Genomic DNA, 22,439 nt, shown 5'->3' on the forward strand with positions numbered 1-22,439 from the left:
ACCCTGATATATACAAAGTAAAAAACAGTGTACTGTATGTCTGCTATTTTTTAATACTTAATAGCAGCATGCAGGTGCAGCAAAAATGCAGCTCTTTTCTTTTTACAGTTTTGGGTCGGTGCATCCCGGCTCCCCTCTCCTCTTTAGTGTCTCCACTGTGCGTGAGACGCATAACTTGGGAGTGCAGAGGCAGGAAGTTTACATGTCTCAGGCTGGGAGTAGACAGCTGTGAGCTGCGAGCTGTTCTAACGCGTGCCCTCTAACTGTTTTTGCTCCCGGATCTTGAGCTCCACCGAAGCCACCCTCCCTACTCCACTGGCCATGAGAGTATATTTCCATACTGCACAAAGTGCACCAAAGCATATACTTCTCCACTAAAGATGTGCGCCGGCCCAAATCTTGGGTTTTCTATACTTATTTTTGATCTATATATCCTTTGTGTTTTGGATCTGTATTTGTTTTACCAACACCTCCCTTGTGAGTTTTGGATCTGTATTTGTTTTGGATATGTATTTTTTGAAAACATCATAAAAAAAGCTAAAATCACAGAATTTGTGTCTGTTTTGTTCCTGCAGTATTATTAACCTCAATGATATTCATTTCCACTCATTTCCAGTCAATTTTAGGAGTGGCACTGAAGTGGCTGACTGGATAGCAGTTTTAGAAACTATGTCTAAACAATGCTCCAAAGAGCACATAACGCAAGGTGTAACATAACATAAGGGCCCTCATTCCAAGTTGATCACTCGCTGCAGATTTTCACAGCACAGCAATTAGGTAAAAAAAAACAGCAACACTGCGCATGCGTATGCACCGCAATGCGCACGCGCGTCGTACGGGTACAAACAGCATAGTTGCTGTGCAATGCTTCTAGCGACGAATCCATTCGCACATCTGATCGCAAGGAGATTGTCAGGAAGAGGGCGTTTATGGGTGTCAACTGACCATTTTCTGGGAGTGGTACGGAAAACGCAGGCGTGACCAGGTGTTTCCAGGGCGGGTATCTGACGTCAATTCCGGGACCTCCAACACTAGAATCATATCACAGAATAAGTAACTACAGGGCTGGTCTTGTTTTGCACAAAATGTTTTTGTACCGCTCGGCTGCACATGCGATTGCACACTTGCAAAGCGAAAATACACTCCCCCGTGTGCGGCGACAATGCGTTTGCACGGCTGCTAAAAGTAGCTAGCGAACAAACAACTCGGAATGAGGGCCACGGTGCCTGGACCTTTATAAAATCCAAAACCCCATGAGAATCCAACAGCAGGATTATGACGTTTTGCCTCTTTTTGGGATCCGAGTTACTGTAGGCAGGAAACCCCGAGCCGGCCTCGGATCCGGAATCGGGTCGTGAAGTTCAGGTGGAACCAGACCCACTCATCTCTATTCTCCACCAATGTGCAATGCAAGGCAGAAAATGAGAGATGGAGGCTTATATGTACACTACAGTAGCAGTCGTGTCTTTAAAAGCAGCACAGTTATTGAAACAAATATAATTTGTTTATTCTTACCAGTGGAGTTACAGTCGCATACAAACTATACACTCACAATATAATATAATACTTGCTAGTGTTTGTGGTTAATGCAAACCAATTTTTAGCCATAAATCTTATAACTATAATATACTGTATAATGGGAATAATGGAAGTCCTACAGTAAAATACGCAGAAAGAATATATTCAAGTCCTTGAGGTGTTCCCCCACTACTAAAAGCATTAGACTTCTTCTAGAGCAGATAGTCTGTTGTTCCTTCACCCCCATCTTTTACCTCTGGCCCCCGAATTACAAATACAATATAGTGAGTGATATTATTGATGAGGCAGATGAACAACTGATGATCCCCTTCTCTCCACAGTCTTCTCATACTGTGGAGAATCCTTAGAGATGAGCGGGTTCGGTTTCTCTGAAACCGAACCAGCACGAACTTCATGTTTTTTTTCACGGGTCCGAGCAGACTCGGATCCTCCCGCCTTGCTCGGTTAACCCGAGCGCGCCCGAACGTCATCATGACGCTGTCGGATTCTCGCGAGACTCGGATTCTATATAAGGAGCCGCGCGTCGCCGCCATTTTCACACGTGCATTGAGATTGATAGGGAGAGGACGTGGCTGGCGTCCTCTCCATTAGAAATTAGATTAGAAGAGAGAGAGAGATTGTGCAGAGTCAGACAGAGTTTACCACAGTGACCAGTGCAGTTGTTGTTAGTTAACTTTTATTTATTTTAATATATATCCGTTCTCTGCTATATCCGTTCTCTGCCTGAATAAAAACGATACACAGCAGCAGCCAGTCACACAGTGTGACTCAGTCTGTGTGCACTCAGCTCAGCCCAGTGTGCTGCACATCAATGTATAAAAGGCAAAGCTTATAATAATTGTGGGGGAGACTGGGGAGCACTGCAGGTTGTTATAGCAGGAGCCCCCAGGAGTACATAATATTATATTAATTTAAAATTAAACAGTGCACACTTTTGCTGCAGGAGTGCCACTGCCAGTGTGACTAGTGGTGACCAGTGCCTGACCACCAGTATAGTAGTATATTGTTGTATGTATTGTATACTATCTCTTTATCAACCAGTCTATATTAGCAGCAGACACAGTACAGTGCGGTAGTTCACGGCTGTGGCTACCTCTGTGTCGGCAGTCGGAACTCGGCAGGCAGTCCGTCCATCCATAATTGTATTACAATATATACCACCTAACCGTGGTATTTTTTTTTCTTTCTTTATACCGTCATAGTGTCATACTAGTTGTTACGAGTATACTACTATCTCTTTATCAACCAGTGTACAGTGCGGTAGTTCACGGCTGTGGCTACCTCTGTGTCGGCAGTCGGCAGGCAGTCCGTCCATCCATAATTGTATTATTATTATAATATATACCACCTAACCGTGGTTTTTTTTTCATTCTTTATACCGTCATAGTGTCATACTAGTTGTTACGAGTATACTACTATCTCTTTATCAACCAGTGTACAGTGCGGTAGTTCACGGCTGTGGCTACCTCTGTGTCGGCAGTCGGCAGGCAGTCCGTCCATCCATAATTGTATTATTATTATAATATATACCACCTAACCGTGGTTTTTTTTCCATTCTTTATACCGTCGTCATAGTGTCATACTAGTTGTTACGAGTATACTACTATCTCTTTATCAACCAGTGTACAGTGCGGTAGTTCACGGCTGTGGCTACCTCTGTGTCGGCAGTCGGCAGGCAGTCCGTCCATCCATAATTGTATTATTATTATAATATATACCACCTAACCGTGGTTTTTTTTTCATTCTTTATACCGTCATAGTGTCATACTAGTTGTTACGAGTATACTACTATCTCTTTATCAACCAGTGTACAGTGCGGTAGTTCACGGCTGTGGCTACCTCTGTGTCGGCAGTCGGCAGGCAGTCCGTCCATCCATAATTGTATTATTATTATAATATATACCACCTAACCGTGGTTTTTTTTTCATTCTTTATACCGTCGTCATAGTGTCATACTAGTTGTTACGAGTATACTACTATCTCTTTATCAACCAGTGTACAGTGCGGTAGTTCACGGCTGTGGCTACCTCTGTGTCGGCAGTCGGCAGGCAGTCCGTCCATCCATAATTGTATTATTATTATAATATATACCACCTAACCGTGGTTTTTTTTCCATTCTTTATACCGTCGTCATAGTGTCATACTAGTTGTTACGAGTATACTACTATCTCTTTATCAACCAGTGTACAGTGCGGTAGTTCACGGCTGTGGCTACCTCTGTGTCGGCAGTCGGCAGGCAGTCCGTCCATCCATAATTGTATTATTATTATAATATATACCACCTAACCGTGGTTTTTTTTCCATTCTTTATACCGTCGTCATAGTGTCATACTAGTTGTTACGAGTATACTACTATCTCTTTATCAACCAGTGTACAGTGCGGTAGTTCACGGCTGTGGCTACCTCTGTGTCGGCAGTCGGCAGGCAGTCCGTCCATCCATAATTGTATTATTATTATAATATATACCACCTAACCGTGGTTTTTTTATACCACCTAACCGTGGCAGTCCGTCCATAATTGTATACTAGTAAACTATCCAATCCATCCATCTCCATTGTTTACCTGAGGTGCCTTTTAGTTCTGCCTATAAAATATGGAGAACAAAAAAGTTGAGGTTTCAAAATTAGGGAAAGATCAAGATCCACTTCCACCTCGTGCTGAAGCTGCTGCCACTAGTCATGGCCGAGACGATGAAATGCCAGCAACGTCGTCTGCCAAGGCCGATGCCCAATGTCATAGTACAGAGCATGTCAAATCCAAAACACCAAATATCAGAAAAAAAAGGACTCCAAAACCTAAAATAAAATTGTCGGAGGAGAAGCGTAAACTTGCCAATATGCCATTTACCACACGGAGTGGCAAGGAACGGCTGAGGCCCTGGCCTATGTTCATGGCTAGTGGTTCAGCTTCACATGAGGATGGAAGCACTCAGCCTCTCGCTAGAAAACTGAAAAGACTCAAGCTGGCAAAAGCACCGCAAAGAACTGTGCGTTCTTTGAAATCCCAAATCCACAAGGAGAGTCCAATTGTGTCGTTTGCGATGCCTGACCTTCCCAACACTGGACGTGAAGAGCATGCGCCTTCCACTATTTGCATGCCCCCTGCAAGTGCTGGAAGGAGCACCCGCAGTCCAGTTCCTGATAGTCAGATTGAAGATGTCAGTGTTGAAGTACACCAGGATGAGGAGGATATGGGTGTTGCTGGCGCTGGGGAGGAAATTGACCAGGAGGATTCTGATGGTGAGATGGTTTGTTTAAGTCAGGCACCCGGGGAGACACCTGTTGTCCGTGGGAGGAATATGGCCGTTGACATGCCAGGTGAAAATACCAAAAAAATCAGCTCTTCGGTGTGGAGGTATTTCACCACAAATGCGGACAACAGGTGTCAAGCCGTGTGTTCCCTTTGTCAAGCTGTAATAAGTAGGGGTAAGGACGTTAACCACCTCGGAACATCCTCCCTTATACGTCACCTGCAGCGCATTCATAATAAGTCAGTGACAAGTTCAAAAACTTTGGGTGACAGCGGAAGCAGTCCACTGACCAGTAAATCCCTTCCTCTTGTAACCAAGCTCACGCAAACCACCCCACCAACTCCCTCAGTGTCAATTTCCTCCTTCCCCAGGAATGCCAATAGTCCTGCAGGCCATGTCACTGGCAAGTCTGACGAGTCCTTTCCTGCCTGGGATTCCTCCGATGCATCCTTGCGTGTAACGCCTACTGCTGCTGGCGCTGCTGTTGTTGCCGCTGGGAGTCGATGGTCATCCCAGAGGGGAAGTCGTAAGCCCACTTGTACTACTTCCAGTAAGCAATTGACTGTTCAACAGTCCTTTGCGAGGAAGATGAAATATCACAGCAGTCATCCTACTGCAAAGCGGATAACTGAGTCCTTGACAACTATGTTGGTGTTAGACGTGCGTCCGGTATCCGCCGTTAGTTCACAGGGAACTAGACAATTTATTGAGGCAGTGTGCCCCCGTTACCAAATACCATCTAGGTTCCACTTCTCTAGGCAGGCGATACCGAGAATGTACACGGACGTCAGAAAAAGACTCACCAGTGTCCTAAAAAATGCAGTTGTACCCAATGTCCACTTAACCACGGACATGTGGACAAGTGGAGCAGGGCAGGGTCAGGACTATATGACTGTGACAGCCCACTGGGTAGATGTATGGACTCCCGCCGCAAGAACAGCAGCGGCGGCACCAGTAGCAGCATCTCGCAAACGCCAACTCTTTCCTAGGCAGGCTACGCTTTGTATCACCGCTTTCCAGAATACGCACACAGCTGAAAACCTCTTACGGCAACTGAGGAAGATCATCGCGGAATGGCTTACCCCAATTGGACTCTCCTGTGGATTTGTGGCATCGGACAACGCCAGCAATATTGTGTGTGCATTAAATATGGGCAAATTCCAGCACGTCCCATGTTTTGCACATACCTTGAATTTGGTGGTGCAGAATTTTTTAAAAAACGACAGGGGCGTGCAAGAGATGCTGTCGGTGGCCAGAAAAATTGCGGGACACTTTCGGCGTACAGCCACCACGTACAGAAGACTGGAGCACCACCAAAAACTACTGAACCTGCCCTGCCATCATCTGAAGCAAGAAGTGGTAACGAGGTGGAATTCAACCCTCTATATGCTTCAGAGGTTGGAGGAGCAGCAAAAGGCCATTCAAGCCTATACAATTGAGCACGATATAGGAGATGGAATGCACCTGTCTCAAGTGCAGTGGAGAATGATTTCAACGTTGTGCAAGGTTCTGATGCCCTTTGAACTTGCCACACGTGAAGTCAGTTCAGACACTGCCAGCCTGAGTCAGGTCATTCCCCTCATCAGGCTTTTGCAGAAGAAGCTGGAGGCATTGAAGAAGGAGCTAACACGGAGCGATTCCGCTAGGCATGTGGGACTTGTGGATGCAGCCCTTAATTCGCTTAACAAGGATTCACGGGTGGTCAATCTGTTGAAATCAGAGCACTACATTTTGGCCACCGTGCTCGATCCTAGATTTAAAGCCTACCTTGGATCTCTCTTTCCGGCAGACACAGGTCTGCTGGGGTTGAAAGACCTGCTGGTGACAAAATTGTCAAGTCAAGCGGAACGCGACCTGTCAACATCTCCTCCTTCACATTCTCCCGCAACTGGGGGTGCGAGGAAAAGGCTCAGAATTCCGAGCCCACCCGCTGGCGGTGATGCAGGGCAGTCTGGAGCGACTGCTGATGCTGACATCTGGTCCGGACTGAAGGACCTGACAACGATTACGGACATGTCGTCTACTGTCACTGCATATGATTCTCTCAACATTGATAGAATGGTGGAGGATTATATGAGTGACCGCATCCAAGTAGGCACGTCACACAGTCCGTACTTATACTGGCAGGAAAAAGAGGCAATTTGGAGGCCCTTGCACAAACTGGCTTTATTCTACCTAAGTTGCCCTCCCACAAGTGTGTACTCCGAAAGAGTGTTTAGTGCCGCCGCTCACCTTGTCAGCAATCGGCGTACGAGGTTACATCCAGAAAATGTGGAGAAGATGATGTTCATTAAAATGAATTATAATCAATTCCTCCGCGGAGACATTGACCAGCAGCAATTGCCTCCACAAAGTACACAGGGAGCTGAGATGGTGGATTCCAGTGGGGACGAATTGATAATCTGTGAGGAGGGGGATGTACACGGTGATATATCGGAGGGTGAAGATGAGGTGGACATCTTGCCTCTGTAGAGCCAGTTTGTGCAAGGAGAGATTAATTGCTTCTTTTTTGGGGGGGGTCCAAACCAACCCGTCATATCAGTCACAGTCGTGTGGCAGACCCTGTCACTGAAATGATGGGTTGGTTAAAGTGTGCATGTCCTGTTTTGTTTATACAACATAAGGGTGGGTGGGAGGGCCCAAGGATAATTCCATCTTGCACCTCTTTTTTCTTTTCTTTTTCTTTGCATCATGTGCTGATTGGGGAGGGTTTTTTGGAAGGGACATCCTGCGTGACACTGCAGTGCCACTCCTAGATGGGCCCGGTGTTTGTGTCGGCCACTAGGGTCGCTAATCTTACTCACACAGCTACCTCATTGCGCCTCTTTTTTTCTTTGCGTCATGTGCTGTTTGGGGAGGGTTTTTTGGAAGGGACATCCTGCGTGACACTGCAGTGCCACTCCTAGATGTGCCCGGTGTTTGTGTCGGCCACTAGGGTCGCTAATCTTACTCACACAGTCAGCTACCTCATTGCGCCTCTTTTTTTCTTTGCGTCATGTGCTGTTTGGGGAGGGTTTTTTGGAAGGGCCATCCTGCGTGACACTGCAGTGCCACTCCTAGATGGGCCCGGTGTTTGTGTCGGCCACTAGGGTCGCTAATCTTACTCACACAGCTACCTCATTGCGCCTCTTTTTTTCTTTGCGTCATGTGCTGTTTGGGGAGGGTTTTTTGGAAGGGACATCCTGCGTGACACTGCAGTGCCACTCCTAGATGGGCCCGGTGTTTGTGTCGGCCACTAGGGTCGCTTATCTTTCTCACACAGCTACCTCATTGCGCCTCTTTTTTTCTTTGCGTCATGTGCTGTTTGGGGAGGGTTTTTTGGAAGGGACATCCTGCGTGACACTGCAGTGCCACTCCTAGATGGGCCCGGTGTTTGTGTCGGCCACTAGGGTCGCTTATCTTTCTCACACAGTCAGCTACCTCATTGCGCCTCTTTTTTTCTTTGCGTCATGTGCTGTTTGGGGAGGGTTTTTTGGAAGGGACATCCTGCGTGACACTGCAGTGCCACTCCTAGATGGGCCCGGTGTTTGTGTCGGCCACTAGGGTCGCTTATCTTACTCACACAGCGACCTCTGTGCAAATTTTAGGACTAAAAATAATATTGTGAGGTGTGATGTGTTCAGAATAGGCTGAAAATGAGTGTAAATTATGTTTTTTGAGGTTAATAATACTTTGGGATCAAAATTACCCCCAAATTCTATGATTTAAGCTGTTTTTTAGGGTTTTTTGAAAAAAACACCCGAATCCAAAACACACCCGAATCCGACAAAAATAATTCGGTGAGGTTTTGCCAAAACGCGTTCGAACCCAAAACACGGCCGCGGAACCGAACCCAAAACCAAAACACAAAACCCGAAAAATTTCAGGCGCTCATCTCTAGAATCTATACCAACATGTCATTGTTTTTATCACTGGTGGGCCTTGCTGCTGCTGACATCAACATCCAAGCCACCAAGCCACCATCCCTCAGAATCCCTATAAGAAAAAAAGTTTTCTAAAACAGAAGCCAAAGCAATATTGCTAAATGGCAAGCTGGTAGTAGAATGAACTGAAAAATGCAGAACTTAGTGCTCTTTCTAAATGTATTAGGGGTTTATTTACTAAGCCTTGGATGGAGATAAAGTGGACGGAGATAAAGACCCAACCAACTGTAATTTTTCAAACCCAGCCTGTGACATGACAGTTAGGAGTGTTATGCACACCAGTGCCAGCAGGAAAGTACTGGTGTCAGAACTGTTATGCACTCCAGTGTCTGCAGGAATGTACTGGTGTTTGAACTGTTATGCAAAACAGATGGACTCACAGACAAACTGGGGGATATGACATAACGTACACAGAAGGTGATAGGGTAACAAAATACACACAAAGTGAACAGAGAAGCCCAGAGGCTAAGGAACTGGGTATCTCCCTTGTATTAGAACTGCTAAGATGGAAAAAGCAAGATGTTGTTTTTTAATACGTAGAGAACCCGAAATGCTGTTGCTAAGGGCAACAGCAAAACCCTAAAGGGTTACCAACGGGTGTGGCAGTAAACTCCTTGGTCAGAGATGGAATGATAGACACAAGGAGAATCTCCACAATCCTAATTCTCACTTGCAGTGCACAGGTTTTAGCTTACTGCCACTAAACTGACCCCTGACACCTAGCACAGTGAGACAGGATTAGACAGGCAAGTCTTAGAATACAGCCGCAAACTTGCTAAGTTCACAGAGTAGTAACAGAACCCCAGCAAGCTAAACGACTGACTCCAGTCTTACTGCTAGGTCTGGATTGGCAGAGTGTAATACCAAATTCCCAGGCCTATTTGCAGTAAGCAACAAACAAATACAAAGCTACACAGTACTGGCTAACTTTCATGAACTGACTAACCAACAAAGATTCAGCAGCATCTGCTTACCCTGAAAAGAGGCCTTATAAAGCAGGTGCTGTCCACGCCCCACTCAGACCTCACAGACTGTGAGCACAAAAACCAGCACCGGATCCCCTGCCGTGCACAGAGCCTATAACCACTGCACAGCAAAAGACCCGAACCGGAGTATCAGCTGCGCTCAGGTTACTCCACTAGCACTTGTCTCCCGGTTGCCATGACGACGTGGCAGCACAGGGCAGGAGACCCTAACAGTACCCCCCCTCTGACGAGGGGTCAAAGAACCCCTACCACCGGGTTTATCGGGGAACTGCGAGAAGAAAGAGCGTATCAGTCTGGGGGCATGAAGATCACAACTGCGCACCCACGACCGCTCCTCCGGGCCATACCCCTTCCAGTGCACCAAAAATGACAGCCGACCCCGAACCACCTTGGAGTCAAGAATCCTTTCAACAACAAACTCCCTCTGGCCACGTATCAGAAGAGGGGAAGGTCTTCCACTGGAAGAAGGATTACTAATCGCCCGTTTTAAAAGGGAACAATGAAATGTTTTATTGATACCCAAAGAACGGGGCAGATCTAACTGAAATGCCACCGGATTGATAACCCTGGTGATCTTATAAGGGCCGATGAACCGGGGCCCTAACTTATGAGATGGCTGTCTCAACTTCAAATTCTTGGTAGACAACCAGACGAAGTCTCCTAATTTGAAGCTGCAGGGTCTTTTCCGCTTATCAAAAACCCTTTTGGTCACTAATGACACAGACACAAGGGCTTTCTTCACTTTCCGCCAAATACCTCTAAGGACCGAAACCACAGAGGAACCACCAGGCGTGGAGTCCAGGGGGTCAAAAGAATTGGCCTTAGGATGATGCCCATACACACAAAGGAAGGGAGAGATCCCTGTAGCAGAGTGAGCCGCGTTGTTATAGGCAAACTCCGCCATGGACAGATGAGCAACCCAGTCAGTCTGACACTTGGAGACATAACACCTGAGGAACTGCTCCAAGGACTGGTTCACCCTTTCAGTCTGCCCATTAGACTGCGGATGGTAGCCTGACGACAAGCTGACAGAAATCTGGAGATCGGAACAAAATGCCCTCCAGAATTTGGCCACAAACTGGGATCCGCGGTCAGAGACCACATCAAGTGGCAACCCGTGGAGACGCACAACATGCAGCATAAATAATTCAGACAGGCGTCTGGCTGATGGCAGCCCAACCAGTGGAACGAAGTGCGCCATCTTCGAAAACCTGTCAACGACAACCCAGATGGCTGTCATCCCCGAGGATTTGGGCAAGTCCACCACAAAATCCATTGAAATGTGGGTCCATGGCTTAGATGGGATAGAGAGTGGATGTAATGGGCCAACAGGAACCCCTCTAGGAGTCTTATTTCGGGCACAGATGTCACATGCCCGAACCCACTGATCCACATCCTTAGCCACCGAGGGCCACCACACCGCCCTAGATAGCAACTCCCGAGTTCTGGCAATACCCGGGTGACCTGCCGACTTCTTGGCATGGAATTCCAGGAACACTCGCTGTCTTAACCTAGGAGGCACAAACAAAAGACCTACCGGAATGTCTGGAGGAGCCTGCTCCTGTGCTCTAAGGACTAATGATAAGAGGTCCTGGGTAATGCCCACTTTAATACATGATGGGGAAACAATGGGCAACGGCTCCTCGGTGGTCTCCTGGATTGGAGCAAAACTCCGCGAGAGCGCATCAGCCTTGATGTTTTTTGACCCAGGGCGATATGTTATCAAAAAATTAAAGCGAGCAAAAAACAAAGCCCATCGTGCCTGCCTGGCATTGAGACGCTTCGCTGACTCTAAATATGCCAGATTCTTATGGTCAGTGAGAATTGAGACCACAAACTTAGCCCCCTCAAGCCAGTGTCTCCACTCCTCGAGTGCATCCTTAATAGCCAACAATTCCCGGTTACCCACGTCATAATTCATCTCGGCATGCGAAAATTTACGGGAAAAGTAAGCACAGGGATGAAGGCGATTATCAGACACTCCCATCTGAGAAAGCACTGCCCCAATACCCATCTCAGAGGCATCCACCTCCACCACAAAAGGACGCTCTGGATCTGGGTGTCGCAGCACCTTGGCCGAAACAAATGCCCTTTTGAGACGGGCAAAAGCCGCTTTAGCCTCACAAGACCAGTGAGCAACATCCGCCCCTTTCTTAGTGAGTGCCACCAAGGGCGCCACTATAGATGAAAATCCAGCGATAAATCGTCTATAAAAATTTGCAAAGCCCAGGAAACGCTGAAGCGCCTTCAAACTAGTGGGCTGCACCCAATCCAGGACTGCCTGTACCTTGGAACCCTCCATTTGGAAACCTTCTGGGGAGATAATATATCCTAGAAATGCGATTTGCTGAACTTCAAATTCGCACTTCTCCAGCTTCGCCCCAAGCCGGTGGTCTCTGAGTTTCTGGAGGACTAAGCGTACATGCTTCCGATGTTCCTCCAGGGAATGGGAGAAGATTAGGATGTCATCTAAGTATACAACTAAGAATCTATCCAAATATTCCCTGAGCACATCATTCATGAAATCCTGGAAGACTGCCGGGGCATTACAGAGCCCAAAAGGCATCACCAAATATTCATAATGCCCTGAGTGGGTATTAAAGGCAGTCTTCCATTCATCCCCCTCTCTTATTCGGATTAGATTGTACGCACCGCGTAGGTCAATCTTAGAAAAAATGGTGGCAGTACGAAGCTGGTCAAACAAGACCGAAATGAGAGGCAGTGGGTATGAGTTTTTAATCGTGATACGGTTCAATTCCCTGAAGTCGATGCAGGGTCGCAACGAACCGTCCTTTTTACCCACGAAGAAGAACCCCGACCCAACTGGAGACTGTGAAGGTCTGATAAATCCCTTAGCCAAGTTCTCCTGAATGTACTCTGCCATAGCCTGAGTCTCAGGACGTGACAGGGAGTACAACCTGCTCTTGGGAAGCTTAGCATTTGGCAACAAATCAATGGCACAGTCATAGGGGCGATGGGGAGGTAGTACCTCTGCAACTTTTTTGGAGAACACGTCCGCAAAATCTGCATAACACCCTGGCAATCCTGGCAAACTTAGCTGCGAGAGCCTGACTGGAAGGCTCAAGCAACTCCTGAAACAATCAGTACCCCAACTAAGAATCTCCCCAGGGACCCAGTCAAATTGAGGATTGTGGGCCCTTAACCAGGGTAACCCCAACACCAATGGGGCAAAAGTACAGACAGTCACATAAAAGGACAATTTTTCAGAGTGTGTGGCTCCAATAAACAAAGAAATCTGGCTAGTGCAAGAGGTAATTTTACCTTGGGATAATGGTTCCCCGTTTAACCCACAAATCTCAATTTCCGATGCCAAGGGTACTAAGGGAACAGAGTGTTTCAGGGCGAATTGGCGGTCCATAAAAACCCCGTTGGCCCCACTGTCCACAAAGGCCTCAGTCTTGACAGTTTGACCGAGGATCTTCAAGGTCACCGGAATGATAAAAGTCTTCTTGGGAAATTCTGACTTCTGGCCTGACAGGATATTTCCCATCACCCTCAGGCCCTGAAGTTTTCCGGCTTTTCTGGGCATGATACTACCACAGGACCTTTATTCCCACAGTACAAACACAACCCCTGCTGTCTCCTCCGCGTCTTCTCACGCGAGGAGAGGCGGGTAGCCCCAATCTGCATAGGCTCCTCAGAAAATTCCTCAGAGTCTGAGGTTCCCTTGGGAAGGAAGGAAATCTCAGTCTCCCTTTCAAGCCTACGCTCTCTCAGCCGTCTATCCACCCGGATGGATAACTGCATGAGCTGATCCAAGCTATCAGGCAAGGGATATTGTACCAGTTGGTCCTTTATCTGGTTAGAAAGACCTCTTCGGTACTGGTGTCTCAGGGCTGGGTCATTCCACTGGGTATCATGGGCCAACCTCCGAAACTCCGTACAGTAAACCTCAACTGGCCTTCGCCCTTGCTTAAGGATCGAAATCTGAGCCTCGGCTGAGGCCGTCTTGTCAGGGTCATCATACAACATGCCCAGTGCCGTAAAAAAAGCATCAACACTTTTAAGCGACGGACAATCAGGCTGCAACCCATATGCCCAGACCTGTGGGTCTCCTTGTAGCAAGGAAATCACTATGCCCACCCGCTGAATCTCCGACCCAGAAGACTGAGGCCTAAGCCGGAAGTATAGCTTGCAGCTCTCCTTGAAACAAAAGAACTGCGAGCGATCTCCAGAAAAACGATCCGGGAGATTTACTTTCGGCTCCTTAACCCCTGCCGGTGCTGCTGCTGCGGGAGCTCCGCCAGCAGCCTGGGAGGTGTGCATTTTAATGGACAAATCATTAAATTGTCGAGTCAGGACCTGCACCTGATCGACCACCTGTTGCAACGTATTTTGAGGGGTATGCTCCATATTCCCACAAAATTTCAACAGGAGTATTAGGCTGCTGAATATGTTATGCACACCAGTGCCAGCAGGAAAGTACTGGTGTCAGAACTGTTATGCACTCCAGTGTCTGCAGGAATGTACTGGTGTTTGAACTGTTATGCAAAACAGATGGACTCACAGACAAACTGGGGGATATGACATAACGTACACAGAAGGTGATAGGGTAACAAAATACACACAAAGTGAACAGAGAAGCCCAGAGGCTAAGGAACTGGGTATCTCCCTTGTATTAGAACTGCTAAGATGGAAAAAGCAAGATGTTGTGTTTTAATACGTAGAGAACCCGAAATGCTGTTGCTAAGGGCAACAGCAAAACCCTAAAGGGTTACCAACGGGTGTGGCAGTAAACTCCTTGGTCAGAGATGGAATGATAGACACAAGGAGAATCTCCACAATCCTAATTCTCACTTGCAGTGCACAGGTTTTAGCTTACTGCCACTAAACTGACCCCTGACACCTAGCACAGTGAGACAGGATTAGACAGGCAAGTCTTAGAATACAGCCGCAAACTTGCTAAGTTCACAGAGTAGTAACAGAACCCCAGCAAGCTAAACGACTGACTCCAGTCTTACTGCTAGGTCTGGATTGGCAGAGTGTAATACCAAATTCCCAGGCCTATTTGCAGTAAGCAACAAACAAATACAAAGCTACACAGTACTGGCTAACTTTCATGAACTGACTAACCAACAAAGATTCAGCAGCATCTGCTTACCCTGAAAAGAGGCCTTATAAAGCAGGTGCTGTCCACGCCCCACTCAGACCTCACAGACTGTGAGCACAAAAACCAGCACCGGATCCCCTGCCGTGCACAGAGCCTATAACCACTGCACAGCAAAAGGCCCGAACCGGAGTATCAGCTGCGCTCAGGTTACTCCACTAGCACTTGTCTCCCGGTTGCCATGACGACGTGGCAGCACAGGGCAGGAGACCCTAACAAGGAGCTTATTGGCTGGTAGTTTATCTCCGTCCACTTTATCTCCAGCCAGGCTTAGTAAACAGATCCCCAAGTTTTTGTTTAACCTGCAACTATAGCATATTTTCTTCACATTGGCACTTTATTGCATTTTTATGTCAATAAAAAATAGATATTTTTGGAAAATGTGCACAATAATTAGAAATATGATGCATTGTACACTCTTACGTTATTCTTCTTGAACACAGAAACTATTGTCCGCCTTGCTGGTGGGTTTGGATCTTATCGAGGAAGAGTTGAGGTTTTTCATAATGGAGAATGGGGTACTGTGTGTGACGATCATTGGGATGTGAAAGCTGGAAAAGTGGTCTGCAAGATGCTGGGATTTACAGGTGTTCTTCAAGTTCATGGCAGTGCTTTCTACGGTCAAGGTAATAATCTTATGTGGAATATTTCAAACACTTGCCATATTTTATATGTACAGTATTACTTTCATTTAAATTAGAAGACAATTAATATATGAAAAAACAGGGGGGGGGGGGGAAGAGGTTGGGCCTCTCCCGAATTCCCTACTAAGCAGCAATGGACTTTACTAGCCATGGCTGGTGGCACTATAACAGGGCATTATAACACTATAAACAGATGGCATTATAACACTATAAACAGCTCTTTTGATGTGTTGCTCAGTAAATCTGGTCATTTCTATACTTGTAGTGGTGAAAAATTGTGGTGGCGTTTTTGTTTCTAAAGTGTGTGTAGCCGTGTCACCCACTGTGTTTCCATCCGCAGTAGCAGACATCATCCTTATTGGTAATTATACCTACCCCTCCAGGCATATTCTCCGCTGGAAGAATAATGGTAGTAAAACAGTGCGGGTCCCACCTTTGTGGTTCTGATTAAGCCTAGTGCTGGTTTGTGAAAATTTCGTGGGGGCTCCCTTCTCTTTTTCCACTGATTTTTTAGCAGCGATCCTTTGGCAACTCCTAAACCTGCTGCATAGTAAAAAATATTTTTATACTACTAATGGTCAAAACATTGATAGTGCACCATTGTTCTATTGTTTACTAAAGTCAGGTTTCTCCGTGGTTTTCTGTTGTTTGGCCTTTAGTAAATAAGCCAGATACAATCCCGCTCATAAACCGCTGGAAAGTTGCCAAAAAACTAAAACCGTGCTTAATAAATATACCCCTAGGACTCCTACATATCCCATCATTTGTGCACAGAAAGGACATAATGATGTGATAGGGGTAGACATGACCAAGGACACCATAAAAGATCTCCCTAGTACTTAGGGAGGTGTGGCAGAGCAATTGGTTGCCCCTCGCTTAGATGCTGCACCAACTCAAAGAGGGTATGGGCTTGACAGATAGGTCTAACCCTCTCAGCTCCCCTGCACATGAAATTTCACTGGCTTTGAAAAGGCCTGATTTTTTCTAAAGTTTTAACACTGCAGTAGATGGCGGTCCCAAGGACAAGGCCCCCAAAACCTGAAACAGAGGGGTTGGTAAATGCAGTGTCCTTTAAAAGTATGTTCTCTAACAAAAAAAGTCTTATTTGCAATGCTATATTAAATATTTACAAAACAGTATTTCTGCCACATTAGACTGGTATTACATGTATGTATTCAGAATTAAACCGTAACTCTCCCTTTAGTGGAGCCTCTACTGATTTCAAAATACCCTCTAATTATATGATAAAATGCTTCATGTTCTACATTCCTTCCCATAGCTAACGCGAGGGGGGGGGGGGACCCCCTTTTCTTGGCCAGCAGCTCAAATTATGACAACAATAGCAATAGTATAGAGGGCCTGGTTCAGCTTCAGTTGCAAAATCGCAAGTCGGGCTATTATCGTCAGACTATGCATGCGCTGCAAATTAATTGCGCATATGCGAAGGCTAAATTGCGATCACAATTTAGTGAAATGCGATCACAATTTGATTGACAGGAAGTGACCATTCGTGGGTGTTAACATGGCATTTGTGGGGACTGGTTGGAAAAATGCAGGTGGATCTCTGGGTGGCTCTTCACATACGATTTTTAGCAGAAGCAGAATTGAGAAAATTGCAATTTCTGGGGTCTATCCATAAAGCAATGAAAAGAGTAGAAAAGTTGCCTATGGCAACCAATCAGTTGCTCTGTCCAATTGTGTAGTATGCAACTTATAAATGTTACTTCAGTGCCGTGGGCAACTTCTCCACTGGTTCACTTCTCCACACTTTTCACTGCTTCATTAATAGACCTCTCTGTTTCAGTAATGATCCATCCTGAATTAGGCCAATTACTAGAGCACTGGGCCAATGGTAGCAGGTTCTTATACCAAGATTGCTGTGTGTGTGTGTGTGTGTGTGTGTGTGTGTGTGTGTGTGTGTGTGTTAAATTAACATTTTCCTGGCTACTCATTGTATTTTTGTATTTATATTAGTTATATATCAGGGCTGTAACGGTGTGGGTGTGTATGTGTGTGTGTGGGGGGGGGGATGCAGGATTTGAGGGGTGTCGAGGAGTTACAGAGGATCAGGGTTTTTTTTGTTATTTTGTTTTTTACCGTCAGTGCTTTGCTGCTCCATTGAGACAGCAGGCAGCTCCAGGGGTAATGTCTCTGACCCACCTGTCTGGCTCCGACGCTGTGTGGGTGAGCTCCAGTACCTGGGATCTCTCCTATGCCGCTGCTGTCTTCAAATCTCTTTGCCATGCAGTGCTGCGACTAGCGTGCGGTGCACCGTACAAGCTATAGAAGTGCACTGTGCTCCCAGTTAGCAGTATCAACCTCCGCTTTGCCTCCCAGATGGGAGTATTTGGTGTAGCTTATAGGGGGGTATAGTGTAGTGATGTAGTGTACCATATAGGGTATGTAGTGTAGTAATGTATTGCAGTATATAGGGACACGTAGTGCACTGATGTGATGTAGTATTTAAGGGGATGAAGTGTAGTGCAGTATATAGGGTACTGTATATAGTGCAGTGCATAGTGGCATGTAGTGTAGTGATGTAGTTCAGCGCGTAGGGGATGTAGTATAGTGATGTAGTGCAGTATATAGGGGAATGTAGTGTAGTGATGAAGTGTTTTGATATAGTGTAATGTATGGGGACACACACACAGGAGCATGCAGTTGAACACACTGCTGGCGGGGCATGTAGGGCATTTGAGGCATATAGGGGAATATTGTCCAATAGTTTCCCCTTTTCTCAAACTTGGCGCCACATTACTGCCTTGCACCGGGTGATGAAAATCCTAGTTTCTGCCCTGTAAATATGTTTGATACAGCCTATACCTTAGACCAACTATGGTGTATTACATAAAGTTTCCAGAGTATAAAAATGTGTAAATTAATGTCAAGGGTCATTATTAGGTTCTTCTACTGCTCCCCCAGACTCCCGCACTTGCTCCAATATTCCGCAGAGTGGGAGATTGTGGATTGCATTTGGAATCCTCCCTCTAGAAATCCTGGGTTTGATCCTACTTCCCTTAATATCCATCAATTTGTTTTCAGGGAAAAATCGAATATGGATGGATGATGTTCAATGCCTTGGAACTGAATCTTCTATCGCACAATGTAAATTCAAAGGATGGGGGCAGACAAATTGCAGACATACTGAAGACGCTAGGGTGCGGTGTTTCTGAAAAAATGTTTTATTTACTTATCTAGTCCATTAATGATCATTTTGCTCATTTTGCATATAATGTACAAATCAAAAATTATTTATAACACTAGTTTATGATTACCCACCAACATTTTCTACTAAGAGAGAATTCTGTTATTATTAAAATCTGACAAGATCGAAAAGTAATTTCAAAATCTACAAGAAAAGAGAAATATGATGATAATATGATGTACTCATCCTCACATGATCTAAATATAATTGCAAAATAAATAAATATATATATATTTTTGTAGTAGATTATTTTGTAAATGACAAACCAGACAGCGTGTATGATTATTTTTACTGAAAGAGGAGTGCGCTACTGAGCAGACTGCAGTCTTTCTGTAAAGAGTAAGAAATAGTTAGGCCTAGTGCTCCCTACTGGAATGTAGACCTTACACGAAAAGTATTGTATCAACAAAATACAGAAAATTCCACAGCAATGGTGTATGGAAATCACAGTTCTCCACTTCTAACACCCTTAGAGTCCCTTCAGTGTGTTCCCTTAAGGTGGTGGATGGAGGGGATACTGACCCTCATTCAGACCTGGATGCAGCCGCACGGTAGCTCGCAGAGGCCACATCCAGGTGGTCTGCACATGTGCACCAGCCATTGTGCACCTGCGCGTCCTTACACAACCTTCCTGGATGCGCCCGCAGTGTGATTGACAGCGATGGCCAACAGGAGGGCGTCGTCACGGCATTAGGGGGTTGGGCATACCGCATGGGGGCATGTCAAGAGTGTTTTCGGGGCGGCTGCATGACGTCACACGCAGCCGATACGAAGATAATATAATAATAATTTTCTGCAGGTGGTAAATAGGAAAACAACATAATTAGAATTTTAATAAACCTCCCCTAAAGGGATGAAAAGGGGGTTGACATAATTATGTCATTACCGATGCCTGGCTTGCGTTGTGGGAATGATAACGCCCAAATGGATAATCGAATGAAAATTTGGATTGCACCTCCAGTGGGTAGAATTGAATAAACTACAAAAATGGTCCTGTCACTATTTACTGTATCTGATAGTGGGGTGTGGTTCATAGGGTCGACCACACCTAGGTCAACAGTGTCTAGGTTGACCACTATTGGTCGACAGTAACTAAGTCGACACCCAAAATATGTCGACACAAACATTAGGTTGACCTGAGCAAGGTCGACAGGACAAAAGGTAGACATGAGGTTTTTAAATTTCTTTAGTGTCGTTTTCTTCGTAGAGGGACTGGGAACCCCAAACTAGTGCACCGTGTCCCCTCGCATGGCTCTTTTCGCACACCATGCTTCGGGCAAGGTTACCATTCCCAATTGTAGTCCACGTGGATCATAAAGTATGAAAAAGTTCAAAACAATGAAAAAAAATTGAAAAACTCAATTTGACCTTTTGTCATGTCAACCTAGGACACGTCGACCTAGTGACATGTCAACCTTAAAAACAATGTCAACCTAATGCATGTCGACCAATAGTGGTTGACCTAATGACTGTCGACCTAAGTGTGGTCGACCTAGAGACCAGATAACATGATACTGGTGCTCCTCGGGTAACGCCAAGATCAAGGATTAATATTTACTTACATTAAGACATCTCAAATTTACATCTCTATAGACTTACCAAATTTTTCACACTCATTTAGATTTACAACTGTGAAAATCAGAAACTCCCGTGTGAAGAACGGGTAGAACAGCTAGTCCTTCAATAAACCAACACCTCTGGTTAAGTAACGGGGCTGTTCATAGGGGGTAATTCCAAGTTGATCGCAGCAGGAAATGTTTTAGCAGTTGGGCAAAACCAGGGCCCTCATTCCGAGTTGATCGGTCGCAAGGCGAATTTAGCAGAGTTACACACGCTAAGCCGCCGCCTACTGGGAGTGTATCTTAGCATCTTAAAATTGCGACCGATGTATTCGCAATATTGCGATCACAAACTACTTAGCAGTTTTAGAGTAGCTCCACACTTACTCTGCCTGTGCGATCAGTTCAGTACTTGTCGTTCCTGGTTTGACGTCACAAACACACCCAGCGTTCGCCCAACCACTCCCCCGTTTCTCCGGCCACTTCTGCGTTTTTTCCGGAAACGGTAGCGTTTTCATCCACACGCCCATAAAACGCCGTGTTTCCGCCCAGTAACACCCATTTCCTGTCAATCACATTACGATCGCCGGAGCGATGAAAAAGCCGTGAGTAAAAATACTATCTTCATAGCAAAGATACTTGGCGCAGTCGCAGTGCGAATATTGCGCATGCGCACTAAGCGGAATTTCACTGCGATGCGATGAAAAATACCGAGCGAACGACTCGGAATGAGGGCCCATGTGCACTGCAGGGGGGGCAGATATAACATGTGCAGAAAGAGATGGATTTGGGTGCGGTGAGTTCACTCTGCAATCTAAAATGCAGTGTAAAAATAAAGCAGCCAGCATTTACCCTGCACAGAAACAAAATAACTCACCCAAATCTAACTCTCTCTGCACACGTTATATCTGCCTCCCCTGCAGTGCACATGGTTTTGCCCAACTGCTAACAAATTTGCTGCTACGATCAACTTGGAATTACCCCCATAGTTTGAGTCATCCGCTGGTGTGTCCCTATATAACTCTGCAATATCAACACCTGAACCTTGAACTGGAATTATCTTAAAGATTTTAAACTTGCCATAGCCTGACTGTACACTATTGCACTATAGTAAACACTGCAGACCTTATTCAGCTTGGATCGCTATTGAGACAGAAATTGGATTTCTCAGAACCGCTTCTGTTAAAAAATGCATGTGAAGAGCCACTGATGCATTTACAGATTTGTGTATGAATTCGCATAATTGCGATGTATACGCAGAAATCTAGTACCATCAACAATCTGGTTGACCCATGCATAGGCAGGATATACGCGGCTGCAATCACAGCGTCGCCATATTTTTAATCATAGCTGATATTAAATGCACGCCCCAAAGATTGCCATGACACGCCTGCTTTTTCCCAACCACTCCCCACAAACGCCATGTGATCTCCCACAAACAACCACTTCCTGGCAATTGCACTTTGTTGGGCCTGTGATCGTATTGCGAATGGATTGCAGTAAATGTGCAGCCATTTGATAATTGGCCGATTTGCGAATTTGCAATTTTACAACTGAAGCTGAATGAGGCCCAGTGTCTGTAGCTCTTCAGTAGGATTTTTGCTTGCTCCCAAGGCAGTGTACTAGCTACACTGTGGTCTCGAGGTATTAAATGTATTTTATACATATACAATATACACACAAATATACATAACAAATGTAGAGCACACTGCATCATTTTAAAAAAAAATTAATGCTAATTTATCCAATTTCTCAGCCATCAACCATGCTATTTCATTTTATGTTGCTTTCAGTTGTAAGTTAGTTGAAACATGGATCATGTTGAAAGATTGAACAAAGTCCTGTATATATATTTTATAAAATACATTAAATGTTGTAGTAAAACTAATAAAAATTTCCAAAATTGGTAGTCTGTGATTTTCTATAACATCACTATTTAACTTATTTGAAGGTGGGTTGCGTTACTATGGGGTGTGTGGCTAAATATGGTGGCATGACCATGTACCATAGGGGCTGTCTGCAGATGCTATGTGCCACTGCCAAACACTGGAACATGCTGAGGGGGGTGTGGCTATGCCATATTGGATGCATGGTTACTCTTCCTCGGCCTACCACCAGAGAGGCCATTCCGTCTCGGCACACCTACTCCTTTATTTTTCTCTGTCCTATGTCTACTCTTTCTTATATGACAAATAAAATTCCCT

At 45.6% G+C, this 22,439-nt stretch overlaps 1 protein-coding gene across 2 annotated transcripts in view; it reads left to right on the forward strand.

Moving 5' to 3' along the window:
- The window catches only part of MSR1 (macrophage scavenger receptor 1), a 129,257-nt gene extending 110,348 nt beyond the window's left edge, over positions 1 to 18,909 (forward strand). For both annotated transcript variants that reach the window (XM_063920863.1, XM_063920864.1), the window contains 2 exons: positions 15,271 to 15,453; positions 18,514 to 18,909. In XM_063920863.1, the coding sequence (XP_063776933.1) occupies positions 15,271 to 15,453; positions 18,514 to 18,644 (314 nt within the window). In that variant the 3' untranslated portion in view covers positions 18,645 to 18,909. The remainder of the gene's footprint in view (positions 1 to 15,270; positions 15,454 to 18,513) is intronic.
- Positions 18,910 to 22,439: the final 3,530 nt, after the last annotated feature.

The sequence above is a fragment of the Pseudophryne corroboree genome, chromosome 1 (assembly GCF_028390025.1).
Source record: "Pseudophryne corroboree isolate aPseCor3 chromosome 1, aPseCor3.hap2, whole genome shotgun sequence".
Classification (NCBI taxonomy): domain Eukaryota; kingdom Metazoa; phylum Chordata; class Amphibia; order Anura; family Myobatrachidae; genus Pseudophryne; species Pseudophryne corroboree.